This window comes from Pithys albifrons, chromosome 10 (assembly GCF_047495875.1).
Source record: "Pithys albifrons albifrons isolate INPA30051 chromosome 10, PitAlb_v1, whole genome shotgun sequence".
Classification (NCBI taxonomy): Eukaryota; Metazoa; Chordata; class Aves; order Passeriformes; family Thamnophilidae; genus Pithys; species Pithys albifrons.
Window position 1 is genome coordinate 31,695,646 of NC_092467.1, and position 16,575 is coordinate 31,712,220.

A 16,575-nucleotide genomic window follows, 5' to 3' on the forward strand; every position below is an offset into this window, starting at 1 on the left:
ATGAGACTGGGGGTGTGTTTGGTGTCAGGGCTGGGTTTTGGAGCCAGGAGGGAGCAGAAATGTGTGAGTGGTGACATGAAAGAGCACAGAGGGAGCAGTGAGTGCTCCATCTGCCCTGGCCCGTGGCATTCCCACCCTGGGATCACTGGAACAGGAGAGCAGACTGCACAAATGAGCCCAATTCCTTCCAAAGGGCTGACCCTCCTTCCCATTTGGAGATCAGCTCCTGGAGCCCAGGGACAGAACTTGGAGCAATTTTCCTTCCCCACAGCAGAGGGAACTCAGGCCTGAGCAGACCCCACCAAAACCAGTGGGGTGGGAGCAGCAGAGATGCCACCCCTGCTCCTATTCTGGTTTTGCTCTGCTGTCAGACAGAGTGTGTGAGGAGAACAGAAATATCAGAATATCAGCAGCGAATTTGTTGATTTTAATAACAAACCCCCAATTCTGAGTGAATCCCCTCCTGCCACTGCTCTGAATGGCCACCTGGTATCAAATGCCACTAATTCAAACCTGTTCCCAGCCCTGGTCATGGATAAACCCATGGCTGGGAATTCCCAGAGCCCTGGAGTGCCCTGAATCCCTCCCCACACACCCAGGGGAAAGGGGTTTGCTGCCAGGCTGTTTGTGACTGAGCAGGATGAGCAGGAACAGGGGAACTGGGATGCACCAAAGGTGTGTGAAGGACCCCACTGTACTCATTTCTGGCCATGCCACAAGTGCAGGAACATTAATTTTCCTCGTACAGTTTCACTGAGAAACACCCAATGCAATGGAAACAGCAAAAAAAATCAATTTACATCAGAAGAAACACATTTCTCTTAATTTTCATACACTGAATGTTACCCAACCTGTGGCAAGTGGAGAGGACTAAGAAGGAATCAACCAAAGCAGGAGTTACACAGGAATTACATTTCAAGGAGTTTCTTACCCTGGGCAGGGAGTTCTCCATGGTTTGCTTTCAGCAGCTGCAGCTCTTCTGCTTGAGTCACTGTGAAGAAATAAATCCCAAATCAGCAAATGTTGCCCCAGAGATTTCAAAGGAATTGTTACCTCTGCTGCCTTCACTTTCAAAGCATCTCAAGAAAAAAACCCTTACCTATATAAGTGTACTCAAAAAAGTTAACAAAAACTAGTCAAAATTCAGATAACTCTGTTCACAGCCTCAAAACTCATGTTGTTCCCAATTTTTCCTGACATGGTGCTTTGTTCCTGATTCAGAGGTGGGAGGGAGAATGATTCTTTCCCAATTTGCTGCCAGAAGTGTGGCCATGCCAGGCAGTGCCAGCAGCCTGAGCTCCCCTCAGGGCCAGAGCAGGGCCTGGAAACACAGACTGTTTGCAGGGAACCTCCTTCTTGTAAGGCTCTGGCATTACAGTGGGAACAGTGCACAAGGAAAAGGGAACCAGCTTTGGAATGCAAGACAGGAAAGAAATGGTGATTTCAACACCATCAGCAGCTGCTGGGATTGTGGGAATAAACAGGGGAGGGCCAATTGTGTAGCACCTGAGGCTTTGCTGCCCCCAGAGCAGCTCCAGGTGTGGCTGTCCCAGAGCAGTGCCAGGGATTGCACACCTGGCAGGTTACAGGGGGATCTCTGGGGCCAAAATGCCCCTTTGCTGCCATGAGGAAACTGCTGCTCCCCTTTGCAGGAGAGTGGGCACAGGGTGTGCCAGGCATGGCTCACACTCCCTGCTCAGCTGGGCACTGCCTGGGGTTGGCAGGGAAAGTCTCCAAGAACAATGGAAGTCACCTGGAAAGGGAGACCTTTATCTCTTATCCCTGGATAAGATTTTCCCCTGCAGTTATCCCCAATGCCAGGCTCTCCTCACCACTCTGCTGCCCCATCACATCCTGCAGTCAGGAAGAGCAGCAGGAATGAACTCCAGACCCTGACTGGGAGGAGGGATAAAGGGTTTCCTAAAAATGAACAGAAATAAGTGAAAAACTCCAGCTCTCTGGGTTCCTTTGGCAAAGCATTTACAGCTGGGAGGGAAGGGCCCTTATCCCAACACAACAATGTCCATCATTTAGAGCCAGGTGGGGGTTGGTCTCTTCTCCCAGGCACTCAGCAATAGGACAAGGGGGCACGATGGGCTCAAGCTCTGCCAGGGGAAATTGAAGTTGAAGATCAGGAAGAAATTCTTTGCAGAGAGAGTGCTCAGGGATTGGAATGGGCTGCCCAGAGAGGGGGTGGATTCCCCATCCCTGGAGGTTTTTCAGCTGAGCTTGGCCATGGCACTGAGTGCCATGATCTGGTAAAGGGACTGGAGTTGGACCAAGGGTTGGACTTGATGATTTTGGAGATCTTTTCCAGCCCAATCCATTCTGTGATTCTGTGAACACAGAATTTGTAAGCCTGGAAACTTCTGCTCAGCCTAATCCTGCAGAGAGGCAACCAACCAACCAACAACCCAACAAGCAAGAACCAACGACCAACCAACCCAAGTTCCCGGGCAGAGGAGCAGAAGGGCAGAGCACTCTCAGTGCAAACACTTCCAGTTAACCACCCACTAATTATGTCCCATTTGCATCAGAAAAGGTGTTGCTTTTCCAAGTGTTCCCTCCCCACCGAGCTGCGGGTGCAGGACAAGGGGCTGCCCCTCTGTTATGTCTCTCTGGGGTGCACTGGGGCACACTGGGATGCGGTGGGGCACACTGGGATGCGGTGGGGCACACTGGGATGCACTGGGGCGTACTGGGGCACACTGGGGCTGCACTGGGGCACACTGGGATGCAGTGGGGCGCACTGGTGTGCACTGGTGTGCACTGGGATGCACTGGGACGCACTGGGACGCACTGGGGCGCACTGGGATGCACTGGGGCGCACTGGGATGCAGTGGGGATGCACTGGGACGCACTGGGGCACACTGGGATGCACTGGGGCACACTGGGGCACACTGGGATGCACTGGGGCGCACTGGTGTGCACTGGGGCACACTGGGACACACTGGGACGCACTGGGGCACACTGGGATGGAGTGGGGCGCACTGGGATGCACTGGGGACGCACTGGGACGCACTGGGACGCACTGGGATGCAGTGGGATGCACTGGGGCACACTGGGACGCACTGGGGCACACTGGGATGCACTGGGGCACACTGGGATGCAGTGGAGCACACTGGGGCGCACTGGGGCACTCGGAGCGCGTTCCCCTCGCCCACAGCAGCGCAGGGCTGGGGCGGTGCTGGCTCGGGGCAGGACGGGGATAAAGCACCGAAAGGCTCCTCACGCAGCGTTTGGCATTTCCGCAGCTCCGCAGCGAGCGGGGCGGGGCGGGCCGAGCCTCCCGGGATGGTTCCCAGCTCTCTGCTGCCCTCCAAAGCCTGCAGGAGAATTCAGGACCTGGTTAACAACTCTGCTAGTTGTTAACTTACCAAAAACACCTAAACTAAAGAACTTTTGGCAAATTGTTTATAAGCTCTAAACGCTGCCTTTTCTAAATAATAATTTCAGTTAAAATATTGCAAATAAATTAGAATAATCCATATTTTTTTGGTAAATAAAGCCACATGAAATGAATCAGTGCAGCACTCTGAGTGCACTCAATTATTTCTCAGCTGTCAACAGACAGCAAAGAACATTCTGCTACATTTATTCAGGAAACAGAATGTGAATAAAACAGCAGCCATTGGCATTTTGACATGTATTAGACTATTAAATGATGATACATCAGTGGTGAATTCAACAGTTCAACACAAAGGGATATTTAACCTCCAAGGACACAAAAATCTATGCAGTGGTAATTCATATTTCAAGTTGTGAATAAGAGTTAAGAGCCACTCATGTTTTTATTTGTGTACAAAATGAGCAGTGGCACAAATTAAAAGTGGTGGACTTGGAAAAGCAACTCTCAGTTTAAAAAAGATTAGTAAGTTTTGAGGGTTTTTGACATTCTCTGGATTTCCAAGTCAAACCTGCCTTTTGTTTGCTTCCCCTTTCCTTAAAACTCCCAATTTTGCAAAAAAATTTTGACTTTTAATTTCCAATCCCCAATTAAAGGCAGATAAACCAATAAATCAGTGCCAGACACACCTGGAGACTGGTGAGGTTTGCTCTGATTTTCAGAATTCTGGGCAAGGAACTCTTCACTTGGAACTGCAGTTCCAGGAACCTGGAAATAAAAGAGGTAAAACAAATCCAACCACTCACTGAAATTCCATGTTTGCAAGTTCCCAGAGTTTCTTCCCAATGGAATGAGGATGAGTCAGGTGGAAACAGACTGTGAACAAACACCAAACACAACCTGCCTGTGCTTGGGATTTATATCCACTCTGACAAGAATCCTGACATCCTCATTTTAAGGACAGGAACCCCAAAAAACAGATATTCTAATTTTAAGGACTGGAAGCCCAAATCCAAAGATATCCTAATTTTAAGGACTGGAAGCCCAAATCCAAAGATATCCTAATTTTAAGGACAGGAACCCCTAAATCCAGATATCTTAATTTTAAGGACAGGAACCCCTAAATCCAGATATCTTAATTTTAAGGACTGGAACCACAAATCCAAAGATATCCTAATTTTAACGGCAGGAACCCTAAATCCAGATATCTTAATTTTAAGGACTGGAAGCCCAAATCCAAAGATATCCTAATTTTAAGGACTGGAAGCCCAAATCCAAAGATATCCTAATTTTAAGGACTGGAAGCCCAAATCCAAAGATATCCTAATTTTAAGGACAGGAAGCCCAAATCCAAAGACATCCTAATTTTAAGGACAGGAAGCCCAAATCCAAAGATATCCTAATTTTAAGGACTGGAACCACAAATCCAAAGATATCCTAATTTTAATGGCAGGAACCCTAAATCCAGATATCTTAATTTTAAGGACTGGAAGCCCAAATCCAAAGATATCCTAATTTTAAGGACAGGAACCCCTAAATCCAGATATCTTTATTTTAAGGACAGGAGCTCAGGATTTGCACTGAATATGCATTAAAAAAATCCTGCCATGACAGTTTGGGGTATTTTCTTTCTGAACCATTTAAAGATGTCAATCAAATCATCTGTTCCCTTTTGCTTTCACAGAAGGGAGAATCAACCTTATAAAAAAAACAAATTTAGGAACAGAGCCACAGCATGGAAATGGGAAAATAAAATAATAATATCAGTGTATTGGACAAAACACTTTCCACCTGTAAAAATCAAGTGTTTGGAAGTTCCTGTAAATACTGAGTGTGGGAGTTGGTCTATAAATGGTTTGAGTGGCATGACAGAAACTGCTGATCTTTGCAAAATATCCTGAATTATTGAAGGCCAACATTTGATGTCAGTGAAGACTCTGATGACCCCCATTGTCTTTACTGAGCCACAGACCCTTAATCAGTTTAGTTTTCTGCTGGTACAATTTGAATATTTGATTTTTCACTCCATAACAAGCCACCCAAACAATTCTGTCAGGCTCCACCACTCAGAAAACTGTCCCACAGTGCAGGAATTTCAAGCTTGTGGTGGGGGGAACTCCATTAAAAGGGAAAAGCCCCAACAAACAAACTGAGAGCTCAAAAGGAAGAGCTACAGCTTCAAATTTAGTTGAGTAAATGTCACAATTATTACCTGCTGGTCAAAAAGAAATGCCTGAAACATTTATTTAAGTGCTTCACTAACTGGGGACTGTCAGGAAATTGAGACCTTAAAATCAGAGTGTGGCAGAAAAGACTCAAATTGTAGATTTTGTATAACCTGCTCCTTTGGATATCCAGCCCTGTGCAATCAGAAGCACTGGATGAAAGGTTCTGATTGAATTTTGTGTGAAATATGAGATAAAATGCTGCCCACAGAGCAGGGCAGAGCTCTGCACTCACCCATCCTGCCCTGCTGGACACTGCCCAGTCCTGGGGGAGCCACCCCGGGCACTGCTCTGCTCTCTCCCTCTTTCTGCTCCTGGAAAGAAACAATAAAACAGGATATTTTGTATTTGAATATTCTGTAAAACATTCAGGAATGTTCAGAGTGACAAAGGGCTGTGAAAGTTTAAGCTGTTCCAATGCAGCAGCTGAAGGTTCAGACCCCCAAAGATTTAATTTTAAATCTCAGCAGTTGTAGAATTTGGACCTAAACCAGTTAATTATCAATATCACCATTTAAAATAAATAATAACAGTAAGTTAGACAATGATGAGATGAGCAATTAGTGAAGATTTGGTCATCTGTTATTGTAGAAATCTGTGTCATGAGCAGGTTGTGAGACTGGGGGTAGTTGGGGAACCACCAGGACACAGAGGACACCCCACACTTGGGTGGCTTCGGGTCTCCTCCTAAAATAAATGTTACTTTACAAACTTCCAGCACTCTGTAGGTGTTTGGTCTCTGCCCAGGCATCCTCCACGCTGTTGCTGCAAAGAAAGTCGTGTTCACACCACAAGGGATTTGCTGCTTCTGCACTTTACACAAAGCACAGTAAGTTGTCACAGCTAATGGCACTAATTTTGTAATAACTTGCAATTTTGTAGTAATTTCTGTTAAGAAAAACAGGATATTGGTTCTCACCTCCCAGGTGATACCCAGGATCTATCAGGACACCACCACACTCACAATAAAAGTGTTTTTTTCAGAAGCAGAAGTGAAATTTGTGGGTTTAAGAGGACACCCTGAAACCTGTGACTGAATAATTATCTAACACCCCCTCTAGCTGAGCGAACACAGGACAAAAAGAGGAGGTTAGTGCCACATTACCGAGTAATTATCCCCCTAAATGTCAGCTCTGCCCACGTGGCCAGGCTTTTTATAGGCACAGGAATGTTCCCCCATGTCCATCCTTAATATCAGCACGGAAAGACACGCTCACCTTTCCCACTGACACCATAATATACATTTTAATTCAAGACATTTTGCCCCCTCTCCACTTTCACCCCAGAGAAAAGGCATTAATTCAAATGTTGGGGTGCTGGGAAAGTTGTAAAACCTGCAGTAATTTAAACATTTGTGTATTGCCACGTGTTGTGTCACTACTATGAAAATTAAGAGTTCATTAATTAGAAACAAGTGGGGATATTGCAGAGAACTCATCTGAAGAGCAGCATTTTAAATTGTGACTGCTTTTATTATATTTAATTTTAAAAGCTTTGGAAAGGAGAGGAGAACTGGCAGCTCTTCTCATGGGAAGGTTTCTTTGTACAGGATGGAGTGACCACAAACAACCCACAGAGCCACAAAAGCAGCTCAGGCCACTCAAAATCTGCCCCTGGAGCACTCCCAGTTTGCACCAAAAGCTGTGATTTGTGCATATAAATCCTCAAGGGAATTGGAAATAATATAATTATAAATATAATCACGTGTTTTCTGAGAGCTAATGACACTCAGTGTCATGTTAATTTGCCTTGAAGTGCCTCACTATGAAAAATAATGGCCAAAAAAATGACATAAAATCAAAAAGGACTTTGCCAACATCCCAAAGCAGGGGAATTAATGGAATTATGGACAGGAATGGCAGAGTGGCTTTTTTTTACTGAGGCAAAGCCAAACACTTTTAATACTGATCAACAGAAAGCAGAATTTGTTTCATAAACACCCCTAAAATTCTGAAAAGATTCAAGCTTTAAAAATCAACATTAAAAACTTCAAAAATGAACAGATGAAAAACTTCAAAAATCAACAGATAAAAAAACTTTGAAGTGGAAAAAGGAAACAGCCACAGCCCATGGGAGATAAGTCACCAAATCCAGCCAACAAGCAGGAAAATGCTGTAGGAGGAAGGAGGGAATGTCCAACTAACCTTTTGCTGGGGCATTCCTGGGATTTTTGTCACTGTGGGTCGTGGGGGATGAAAATGGGCTCATCTGGCACGTTCCTGTTGTTGGTGAGTAGAAATTCAGACTTGTCTTTCTGGTCTTCTGAGGTGTTTCATCAGGGGGCTGAGATGAAGCAAAACACCAAAAACATGGAGATGAATATTGATAAAATCCCTCTGAACATTCACCAGTTTTTGCTCAGTAATCCCAAACTTTGGGTACTCCTTGGGGGGTTGACCTTGTGCCCCCCAAGCTGCTCCATCCCTTCCCCTCCTCATCAATATTAGTTGGACTCTAAAAAAGAAAAGCTCCTTTTTCCATAAACAAAAAGTCTGTGTTTTCCACAGACTTAGAAATCACCTGGTTGGTTGGTTTGTTTTTTTTTTAAAGCAGCCAAACCTTGGTATTATTTTTCTTCCAGTACTGACAATTTAAGACACATGAACATAAGAAACAATGTTTAGACTTTAATTGTATCAAAAGATAGTTATTTTTAAACAAGTGGTCATTAAAAAAACTCCAGGTAAGTCCCTTAACCCCCAAATTTTGTCTCTGGCTCAGGATTTCAGTGTCTGATGCCAGTGCTGGGATTGATCACCAGTAATGGGACTTACAGCATATTTTAAAATACTGAATTTGCTGCCCACTCACCCCTGTTTGGTTTATTCTCAAATCCCCCAAACAGTTTCACACCAACCATTTATGCTCTTGTTTATCAGTACTGATGGAGATCCTCAGTCTGGTGTCACTGATGCTTTGCCACAGTCAGGCAGACTAAAGAAATGTTTCAAGTGATCTTTAAATGAAATATTAATTCAAGTTTCAGTGCCAGTTTAGGGATTTACAAGCCAAAAAGTCTCTTCTGTAACAGGGAGCATCTCCAGTTTGCTCTCAGTGTCAGGATATTCTCCCTGCTTGAACAGCAGCCACCTCATTCCTGGGCATGGATAAAACTCCCTCTTGTACCTCCAAGAACAACATTTATTTATGCAAGTTTTTAATGACATTCCCAAATCTAACCCCACTAATTCCTGATCTGGTTAATTAATGGGTATTTTGACCAGGAGGGGGAATGAAGGACTCCTGAAAAACAGGGAATGAACTGCAGAAACAGCAAAGGTGGGACAGACACTTCACCCAAACTTTCTGTTCCTCCCCACCTTCTATGAAGTTATTTAATGATGTCACACTTTAAATCTTTGAGATGTAATTACAGCATTGCATGAACCAAAATTCAGTGTAAATCCCCATCACTACAAGTTTGCATCACTCAGAAGGGCTTTTGTCAAAGCTTTTTGCTGCAGGAGAACCTGAGTAACTCCTTTGGGTTCTTCTGCTTTAGGGCAGAGAGGGAATTCCATGGAATTTCAGCTGGATCACTCACCCCACAGCCCAGGAAACAGAAGCCAAACTGCAGGCACAGCTCATTCTGAGCAGAACAAGCTGGCTAAGGGCACATTTAAGCTGCTGATTAAATTGCTAATGATTGTTTTTAGTATTTTGTAACATTTTGTTTAAATTAAAAAAAAAACAAACTAGAAAATAATTTAAAATTGTGAATTTCTCTGAGTGAGGCCTCCAAATCTGTGCTGCCTTTGAGCAAAGCTCTTCACAAGGACACAGAGGTGGGGATTTATCTGGAGCTCAGTTGCTGACCAGCCATTGCTCCCTGTCCTTGTCCCCAAATTTTCCCTGCCACGCTCCCAACTGCTGTGGCAGGAGAGCCCACAAACTGGCACATGTGCCACCCTGCTGGCACTGGGAGGGGCCTGGAGCTGCCCTGACAAAAAACAACAGCACCAGGACAATTTTATCTGCATTGTGATAACTGTGGTGAAATTTATGGCAGTGTTAGTGCTTTATTGTTTCATTATGCCAGATTAGCTGGGGGAGGTAATTACAGCCCTGACAGGGAAATGCCTTTGATGTTTCCATTTCAGTTCTGCAGTTTGGGATGTGCAGATTCCAGCACTGCCATAATTCCACAGTGTTCCATGTCCAATTACATGGCAGAGCATTTGCTCCCCAGGATAATGGAGCTAATTTCTAATAAATGCTTGCACCAAGGATCTGAACTCATTCAGCTCTTGGGTAAATAGTGATGGCAATAACAATATGCATATTTTTCAAGTGATTCATGCAGATGTTCATTGCTTGACACCAGGCAGTTCTGAGACAAATGGAATACTATAAATTTTATACTAATATTTGCCAGCAGTAATTTTGTGCCTTAGGATTTTCCTGGACAACATCTAATCAGTAACAACAATATGAATGCAGCTAAAATCAAGCAGCATGTTCATATACACACAGATTTTTGCACACACAAATAAATATACAGAGACAAAGCCCTGACAGTTCCACACACAAAAAAAATACTTAGATTATTTTTTTTAACAGTGTCCAACTTTAATGCTCTCTTAAAAAAAATAGATTATTTTTTTTAACAGTGTCCAACTTTAATGCTCTCTTAAAAAAAATACTTACATTATTTTTTTTAACACTGTCCAACTTTAGTGCTCTCTTAACTCTGCAAGAGAAGAAAATATGGACAAGTTTTATGGCCATGTAGACACAAAGATTTCTGGAAGTAACACCAATAATTGAGATTTTTGAAGACTTTTTCCTGTTTTTCACATTTACTAAAGTAAATATATTAACTGATTAAAATACTGAGTACTACAATTTATAAAGACAGTTTCCTGTTTTTCACATTTATATAAAAAAATGCCACTTAAATATATTAACTGATTAAAATACTGAGCACTACAATTTATAAAGACAGTTTCCTGTTTTTCACATTTATATAAAAAATGCCACTTAAATATATTAACTGATTAAAATACTGAATACTACAATTGATATTTTTGAAGACAGTTTCCTTTTTACTGTTTCACATTTATATAAGAAAACAAATGCCACTTAAATATATTAACTGATTAAAATACTGAGGACTACAATTGATATTTTTAAAGACAGTTTAATTTTTAGTGCTTCACATTTATAAGAAAACAAGTGCCACCTAAAGTAAATATATTAACTCATTCAAATACTGAGTACTACAATTTATAAAGACAGTTTCCTTTTTAGAGTTTCCCATTTATATAAAAAAACAAGTGCCACTTAAAGTAAATATATTAACTGACTAAAATACTGAGTACTGCAATTGATATTTTTAAAGACAGTTTCCTTTTTAGTGCTTCACATTTAGATAAGAAAACAAATGCCACCTAAAGGAAATACATTAACTGATTAAAATACTGAGAAGTGTTTCCCTAAGAAAACCTGATTTTCCATTTCATTTTCAGAGACAAACCCCAAGACACTGAGCAGAAACCACCCTGAATATTTGCTTTTCCCCCAGGACTCCAACACCAACCACCCCCAGAACCATTTTCCTTTACATACCTCTGAGCAAGGCTTGAAATGACTCTGCCATTAGTCCAATTAATGCCACAAAGCCATTAAAAACACAGGTACAGCCAAGGTGAAAAAAGTAGTTTTTGCCATCATTTTAGCTCTAAAGATGATTCAGTGCTGCCAGACTCTGCCTGAGCTGGGGAACAGATGCTCAATGTCTTTACAGGTCCCCAAACCATAAGAAACTCTTCTCTCCTCTCCTCTTCTCCCCTCTCCTGCCTCAGGAACGTGCCAAGCTCTCTCTGCAGAGTCTGCTCTGCTGAACTGGATGCCCAGCTGTTAATGGCAACACTGCAAGGGGAAAGCTGAATATTTATAATACTTTATATGGTACAGCTGTCTTCTAAAGAGCAGTCATCAAAATTTTATTGAATGCAGGCTAAATGCTCAAAGGAAAGAAAGGTCAACATAAATTAAGACTATTTTTCCCAGAGACAACTGAAACTTTTTAAGCACGTTCCTAAATCTTGGTCTAAATCACGATATAAAACAACAAGGAACAAAAAATCTTTGGAAGAACAGTCCCCAAGAAATGTATATATTAAATTGAATTAAACAAGATTTGGAATATACATCATATTTCAAGAACTTAGCTCAGTTTTCATCTTGGAAAAGAACGTTCTGCCTTGTAAGGAATTGAGATGATCTCATTCCAAATATATCCTTTTTAAATTTATGCTACTATTTCAAACCTGTAAATTAAAGGAAACAGGAGTGGGAACACAGCTTTGATAAGCACCTCAGGAAAGGGTCTTGCATGGAAACTGTTTTACAACTATCCAATTATAAAATGGGAAGGGAATGTTCTACCTTAAGAAAGCCCAGGGAAGAGGTGACATTAAAATTAAAGTCCCCTGTGAAATTCTGGCCAAAGGGCTCTCCAGGCTCCAACAGTTTGATGGGATTCTTTACAATGTATTTCCTTTTTACAGAGACACCCACACTGCTCAAGGAATCCCAACTCCATCCCACCTCCCAGCCCTTGGCAGCAGAGAAATACTCTGGTTTATTAATGGCAGGATGCTCTGGGGCCACAGCATGTTGTGCCAAGGCTGGTGGTGAGGGAGGGTTGAGCACTGAAGGCCAAAGTAAAGCAGGTCTGGACTCAGCACAGCTGAAGGATGAGGAATAAACAAGTGAGATTAGCTCAGTTGGTTAAAACTTGGTTGTAATAATGCCAAGGTCATGAATTCAATCCCCTATGTGGGCCATTGACTTAAGAGTTGGACTCGATGATCCTTGTGGGTCCCTTCCAACTCAGAATAGTCTGTGAATAATGAGAAACTCCATGAAAATCCCACTAAATTATAAACACCGAGGAAATTTCTTGGGGGGGAAGTTGTGGACTGATCAAAGAGGATGTTCTTTGAAGTCTGTCAAATACTGTGGACAAGGAAGAGCAGCTCAAATCTCTCTCTGCTGGCCTGTAAACCCCCTGCAAGCTCCCCACATTATGGAGGCAAAGATGGAGCCTCATTCCAAGCACTTCAGAGCTGGAAGATTATCTTGGAAGACACAATTTTAGCTTCAGTCAACCTTCCCTTGCATCTCCCACTCCATCCTGCCCAGCAGCCTGGGTTGGTTGTGGCTGTGCCTTAAGGATTGTCTTTCCAAGGCCATAATGTGAGAAGTTAAATCAAAATAATTTAAAATTTGGGCTCCCTGGCTGGGACCCCTGAAACAAAAATCATCCCAACTCCCAGCATGAAAACCCTGCTGGCCAAACTTTTCCCTCAGATCTCCCAAAAGATGGACAACCAATATGTGCCAAGAAAATTCCTGAAGTATTTTATGGAACAACACGAAGAGCAGCAGCTTTAGTTTGGTTTATCTTTTTTATAGGGCTGGAAAGGCCTCACTTTGAACACAGTGTGGAACCAAATGAACCAAACAAAATTCCTGAAGTATTTTAGGGAAAAACAAAAAAGAGCAGCAGCTTTAGTTTGGTTTATCTTTTGTATAAGGCTGGAAAGGCCTCACTTTGGCTCCAATGTGGAACCAAATGAGCCAAACAAAAATCCTAAAGTATTTTAGGGAACAACACAAAGAGCAGCAGCTTTAGTTTGGTTTATCTCTTTTGTGGCTGGAAAGGCCTCACTTTGGCTCCAGTGTGGAACCAAATGAACCAAACAAAATTCCTGAAGTATTTTATGGAACAACACGAAGAGCAGCAGCTTTAGTTTGGTTTATCTTTTGGATAGAGCTGGAAAGGCCTCACTTTGACTCCAATGTGGAACCAAATGAACCAAACAAAATTCCTGAAGTATTTTATGGAACAACACGAAGAGCAGCAGCTTTAGTTTGGTTTATCTTTTGGATAGAGCTGGAAAGGCCTCACTTTGACTCCAATGTGGAACCAAATGAACCAAACAAAATTCCTGAAGTATTTTATGGAACAACACGAAGAGCAGCAGCTTTAGTTTGGTTTATCTTTTTTGTGGCTGGAAAGGCCTCACTTTGACTCCAGTGTGGAACCAAAAGTCAGAGTGTGAGGAAGGAAAGGAGGCAGAAAGATGAGGCACAATAACAGTGTTTAACAACTCAATCCGAGTCTCCTCCTTGTGAATTGGAAGCCTGACAAGACTTAATTTATTTTCTTAACCACAATGGCACAGGTTCCCACCAGCTGTACAACCAGCAAGGATTATTTTGCCCATAATATTTATCAGGTTAAAGAATTTCCTTCATTTATAATTTATGAATGAATGCAACAGCAACAGTCATGTCCAAGTTAATGCAGAGAAAACCACAGGGAATGAGGATTTGATCATATTATTTCATTAAAAATGCCCTAGAGGGTATTGCAGTGCACTTTGAGGCCATTTCAGTGTCCTTCCTCTTCAGGTCCTGCTCTGCTGGGAACAAAAGAAAGCACCTCTCTGCTATTCACATATTGCTGCATCTTCAAACCTGCCAGCAAAAATGTCTGATTCATTGGAAAAGCTGGAAGAATAAAGGACCAGTTGGAAAAGCTGGAAGAATAAAGGATCAGTTCCTTGTTCAGCTTAAAGGTGTGTGAGCAATGAGAAGCTGACAAACACCAAAAAAAAATCAAAGTTTGTGTTTTGTTAAGTTGCCTTTGTATCCTGCCATGACTCCTACAAATTCCATATCCAGGACTGGCAGAGGTTGGAAACTCTGGCAGATCTAACGCGTATCTTTGAAATCCATAAGGAGCTGTAAACTGGGATAAATTCCCAAGCCTATATAGAGGGATCAGGGGTCTTTCCTGCCCTTGGAGTTGGGAATATGCTCCTCACACTTTCTGGATTGACCTTCAGAAGCTCATGATGAGCAGAGATGCACAAGAGCAGCACCACGACCAGTCCTTGATAAACTGCAAAGAACTGGAGAAATCTGAGCAGGATTTAACCCCACTGGAGACACCATGAAAGGAAACAGCCCGATGGAAAACAGACATGTGGATGTCATGACCTGATCTCCACAGGCCTGGAATTCTTTCCCACAACTCTGCTCCTGTGTGTGCGTGTGTGGATCTATAACTTAGTCATAATTTGTAACTGTATCAAATCCTATTGAATCATTTTATAAATATTAAATCAGTCAGTAAGTGCTGCTACACCCTTTTGCACCCCCATCTTTGTATCCACATCCTTTGCATCCCTGGTCTCCTAAATGGATTCTGATCCCATTTTCCTGCAGCAACAGAGTGAAGAACCTTGCCAGTGAACTCCATTAAAGCCACATTTCCAGAAATTCCTATTAAAACCTGCTGTTTGCCAAACCCTTCAGGGAAGGTGCCAGAGGATGGCCCAGGTTCTGCTCAGGGGTGCCCTGCAATGGGACAAGAGGAATGGGCAGGAATTGATGTCCAGGAAATTCCACTTGGACATGAGGAAGAACTTCTTTGCTGTGCAGTGACCCAGCACTGAGCAGAGACCAGAGAGGTGTGGAGTCTCCTCACTGGAGATATTCCAGAGCCAGGACACCATCCTGTGCCACGTGCTCTGGGATGGCCCTGGAGCAGGGAGGGGGACCAGACAACACACTGGGGTCCCTTCCAGCCTGACCCATCCTGAGATCCTTTCTCTGGTCCCTCTCCCAACCAGTGTTATCCCTTATGGAATCAGAGCTGTTAGGGCAGATATATGGGATACAGGGTTGGAAAGGCAGAAAGGGATCACAGAGATGGAAGAGCAGAGATATGGGATCCAGGGCTGGAAGGGCTGGGATGCAGGGCTGGAAGGGCAGAGATATGGGATCCAGGGCTGGAAGGGCAGAGATATGGGATCACAGAGCTGTCAGGGCTGGTAGGGCAGAGAGATGGGATCCAGAGCTGGAAGGGCAGAGATATGGGATCCAGATCTGGGAGGGCAGAGAGATGGGATCCAGGGCTGGAAGTGCTGGAAGGGCAGAGATATGGGATCCAGATCTGGGAGGGCAGAGAGATGGGATCCAGGGCTGGAAGTGCTGGAAGGGCAGAGATATGGGATCCAGATCTGGGAGGGCAGAGAGATGGGATCCAGGGCTGGAAGGGCTGGAAGGGCAGAGATATGGGATCCAGAGCTGGAAGGGCAGAGAGATGGGATCCAGAGCTGGGAGGACTAGAAGGGCAGAGATATGGGATGCAGGGCTGGAAGGGCAGAGATATGGGATGCAGGGCTGGAAGGGCAGAGAGATGGGATCCAGAGTTGGAAGGGCTGGAAGGGCAGAGATATGGGACACAGAGCTGGAAGGGCCCTCTGGAAGTCCCCCATCCAACCCCCTGCCAGGGCAGGGGCACCTGGAGCAGGTGACACAGGAGCACATCCAGATGGGTTGGGATGTCTCCACACAGGAAGACTCCCTGCCCTCCTGGGCAGCTCCAGAGCTCTGCCATCCTCACCGTGAGGAAATCTATGCCCGTGCTGAGGTGAAACTCCTTTTGTTTTAGTTTAAGGCCATTGCTCCTTTTCCTGTGGCTGGGCAGCCCTGGGAAGGGCCACCCCGCCCCCTTCAGAAATACAAACTCAGAAACACAGAATTCAGAAATACGGAGCACACAAATACAGAAATACACAATACATAAACACCACCCACAGCAGCATCTCCCGCCCGAGCGCGGCCCTGCCGGGAGCCGCCACCGCAGCCATTCCCGGTGCCTGTTTTCCTCTGGAAACAAATCCCACCCTCTCCCGGCCGCTCCTCCGCCCTCCAGGCCGACCCTCGGAGCGCCTTTCCCCTCAGGAAGGGCCCGGGGAAGCGGGAGGGGACAGCGGAGGGGACAGGAGGGGAGACAGGAGGGAAAGGGGAGCGGAGGGGAGGAGAGGGGAGCGAAGGGGAAGAAAAGGGAGCGAAAGGGAGGAAAGGGGAGCGAAAGGGAGCGGAGGGAGATGGGAGGAGAGGGCAGTGTCCCCCGATACCCACGACATGTCGCGGCCGCTCCTGCCTCCTTCCTCGGCGTTCCCGCCCAGCGGGAAATGG

The 16,575-nt window shown here is 44.3% G+C and overlaps 1 protein-coding gene across 1 annotated transcript in view; it reads right to left on the reverse strand.

Annotated features, from left to right (window-relative positions):
• ITGB3BP (integrin subunit beta 3 binding protein) overlaps positions 1-16,566 on the reverse strand; it is a 23,497-nt gene extending 6,931 nt beyond the window's left edge. Inside the window, exons 1-7 of the mRNA XM_071565238.1 lie at positions 16,519-16,566; positions 10,219-10,261; positions 7,716-7,854; positions 5,807-5,885; positions 4,036-4,114; positions 3,218-3,326; positions 932-991 (exon numbers count right to left, since the gene is read on the reverse strand). Coding sequence (XP_071421339.1) covers positions 932-991; positions 3,218-3,326; positions 4,036-4,114; positions 5,807-5,885; positions 7,716-7,854; positions 10,219-10,261; positions 16,519-16,523 — 514 coding nt within the window. The 5' untranslated portion in view covers positions 16,524-16,566. The remainder of the gene's footprint in view (positions 1-931; positions 992-3,217; positions 3,327-4,035; positions 4,115-5,806; positions 5,886-7,715; positions 7,855-10,218; positions 10,262-16,518) is intronic.
• Between the last annotated feature and the right edge of the window lie 9 nt (positions 16,567-16,575).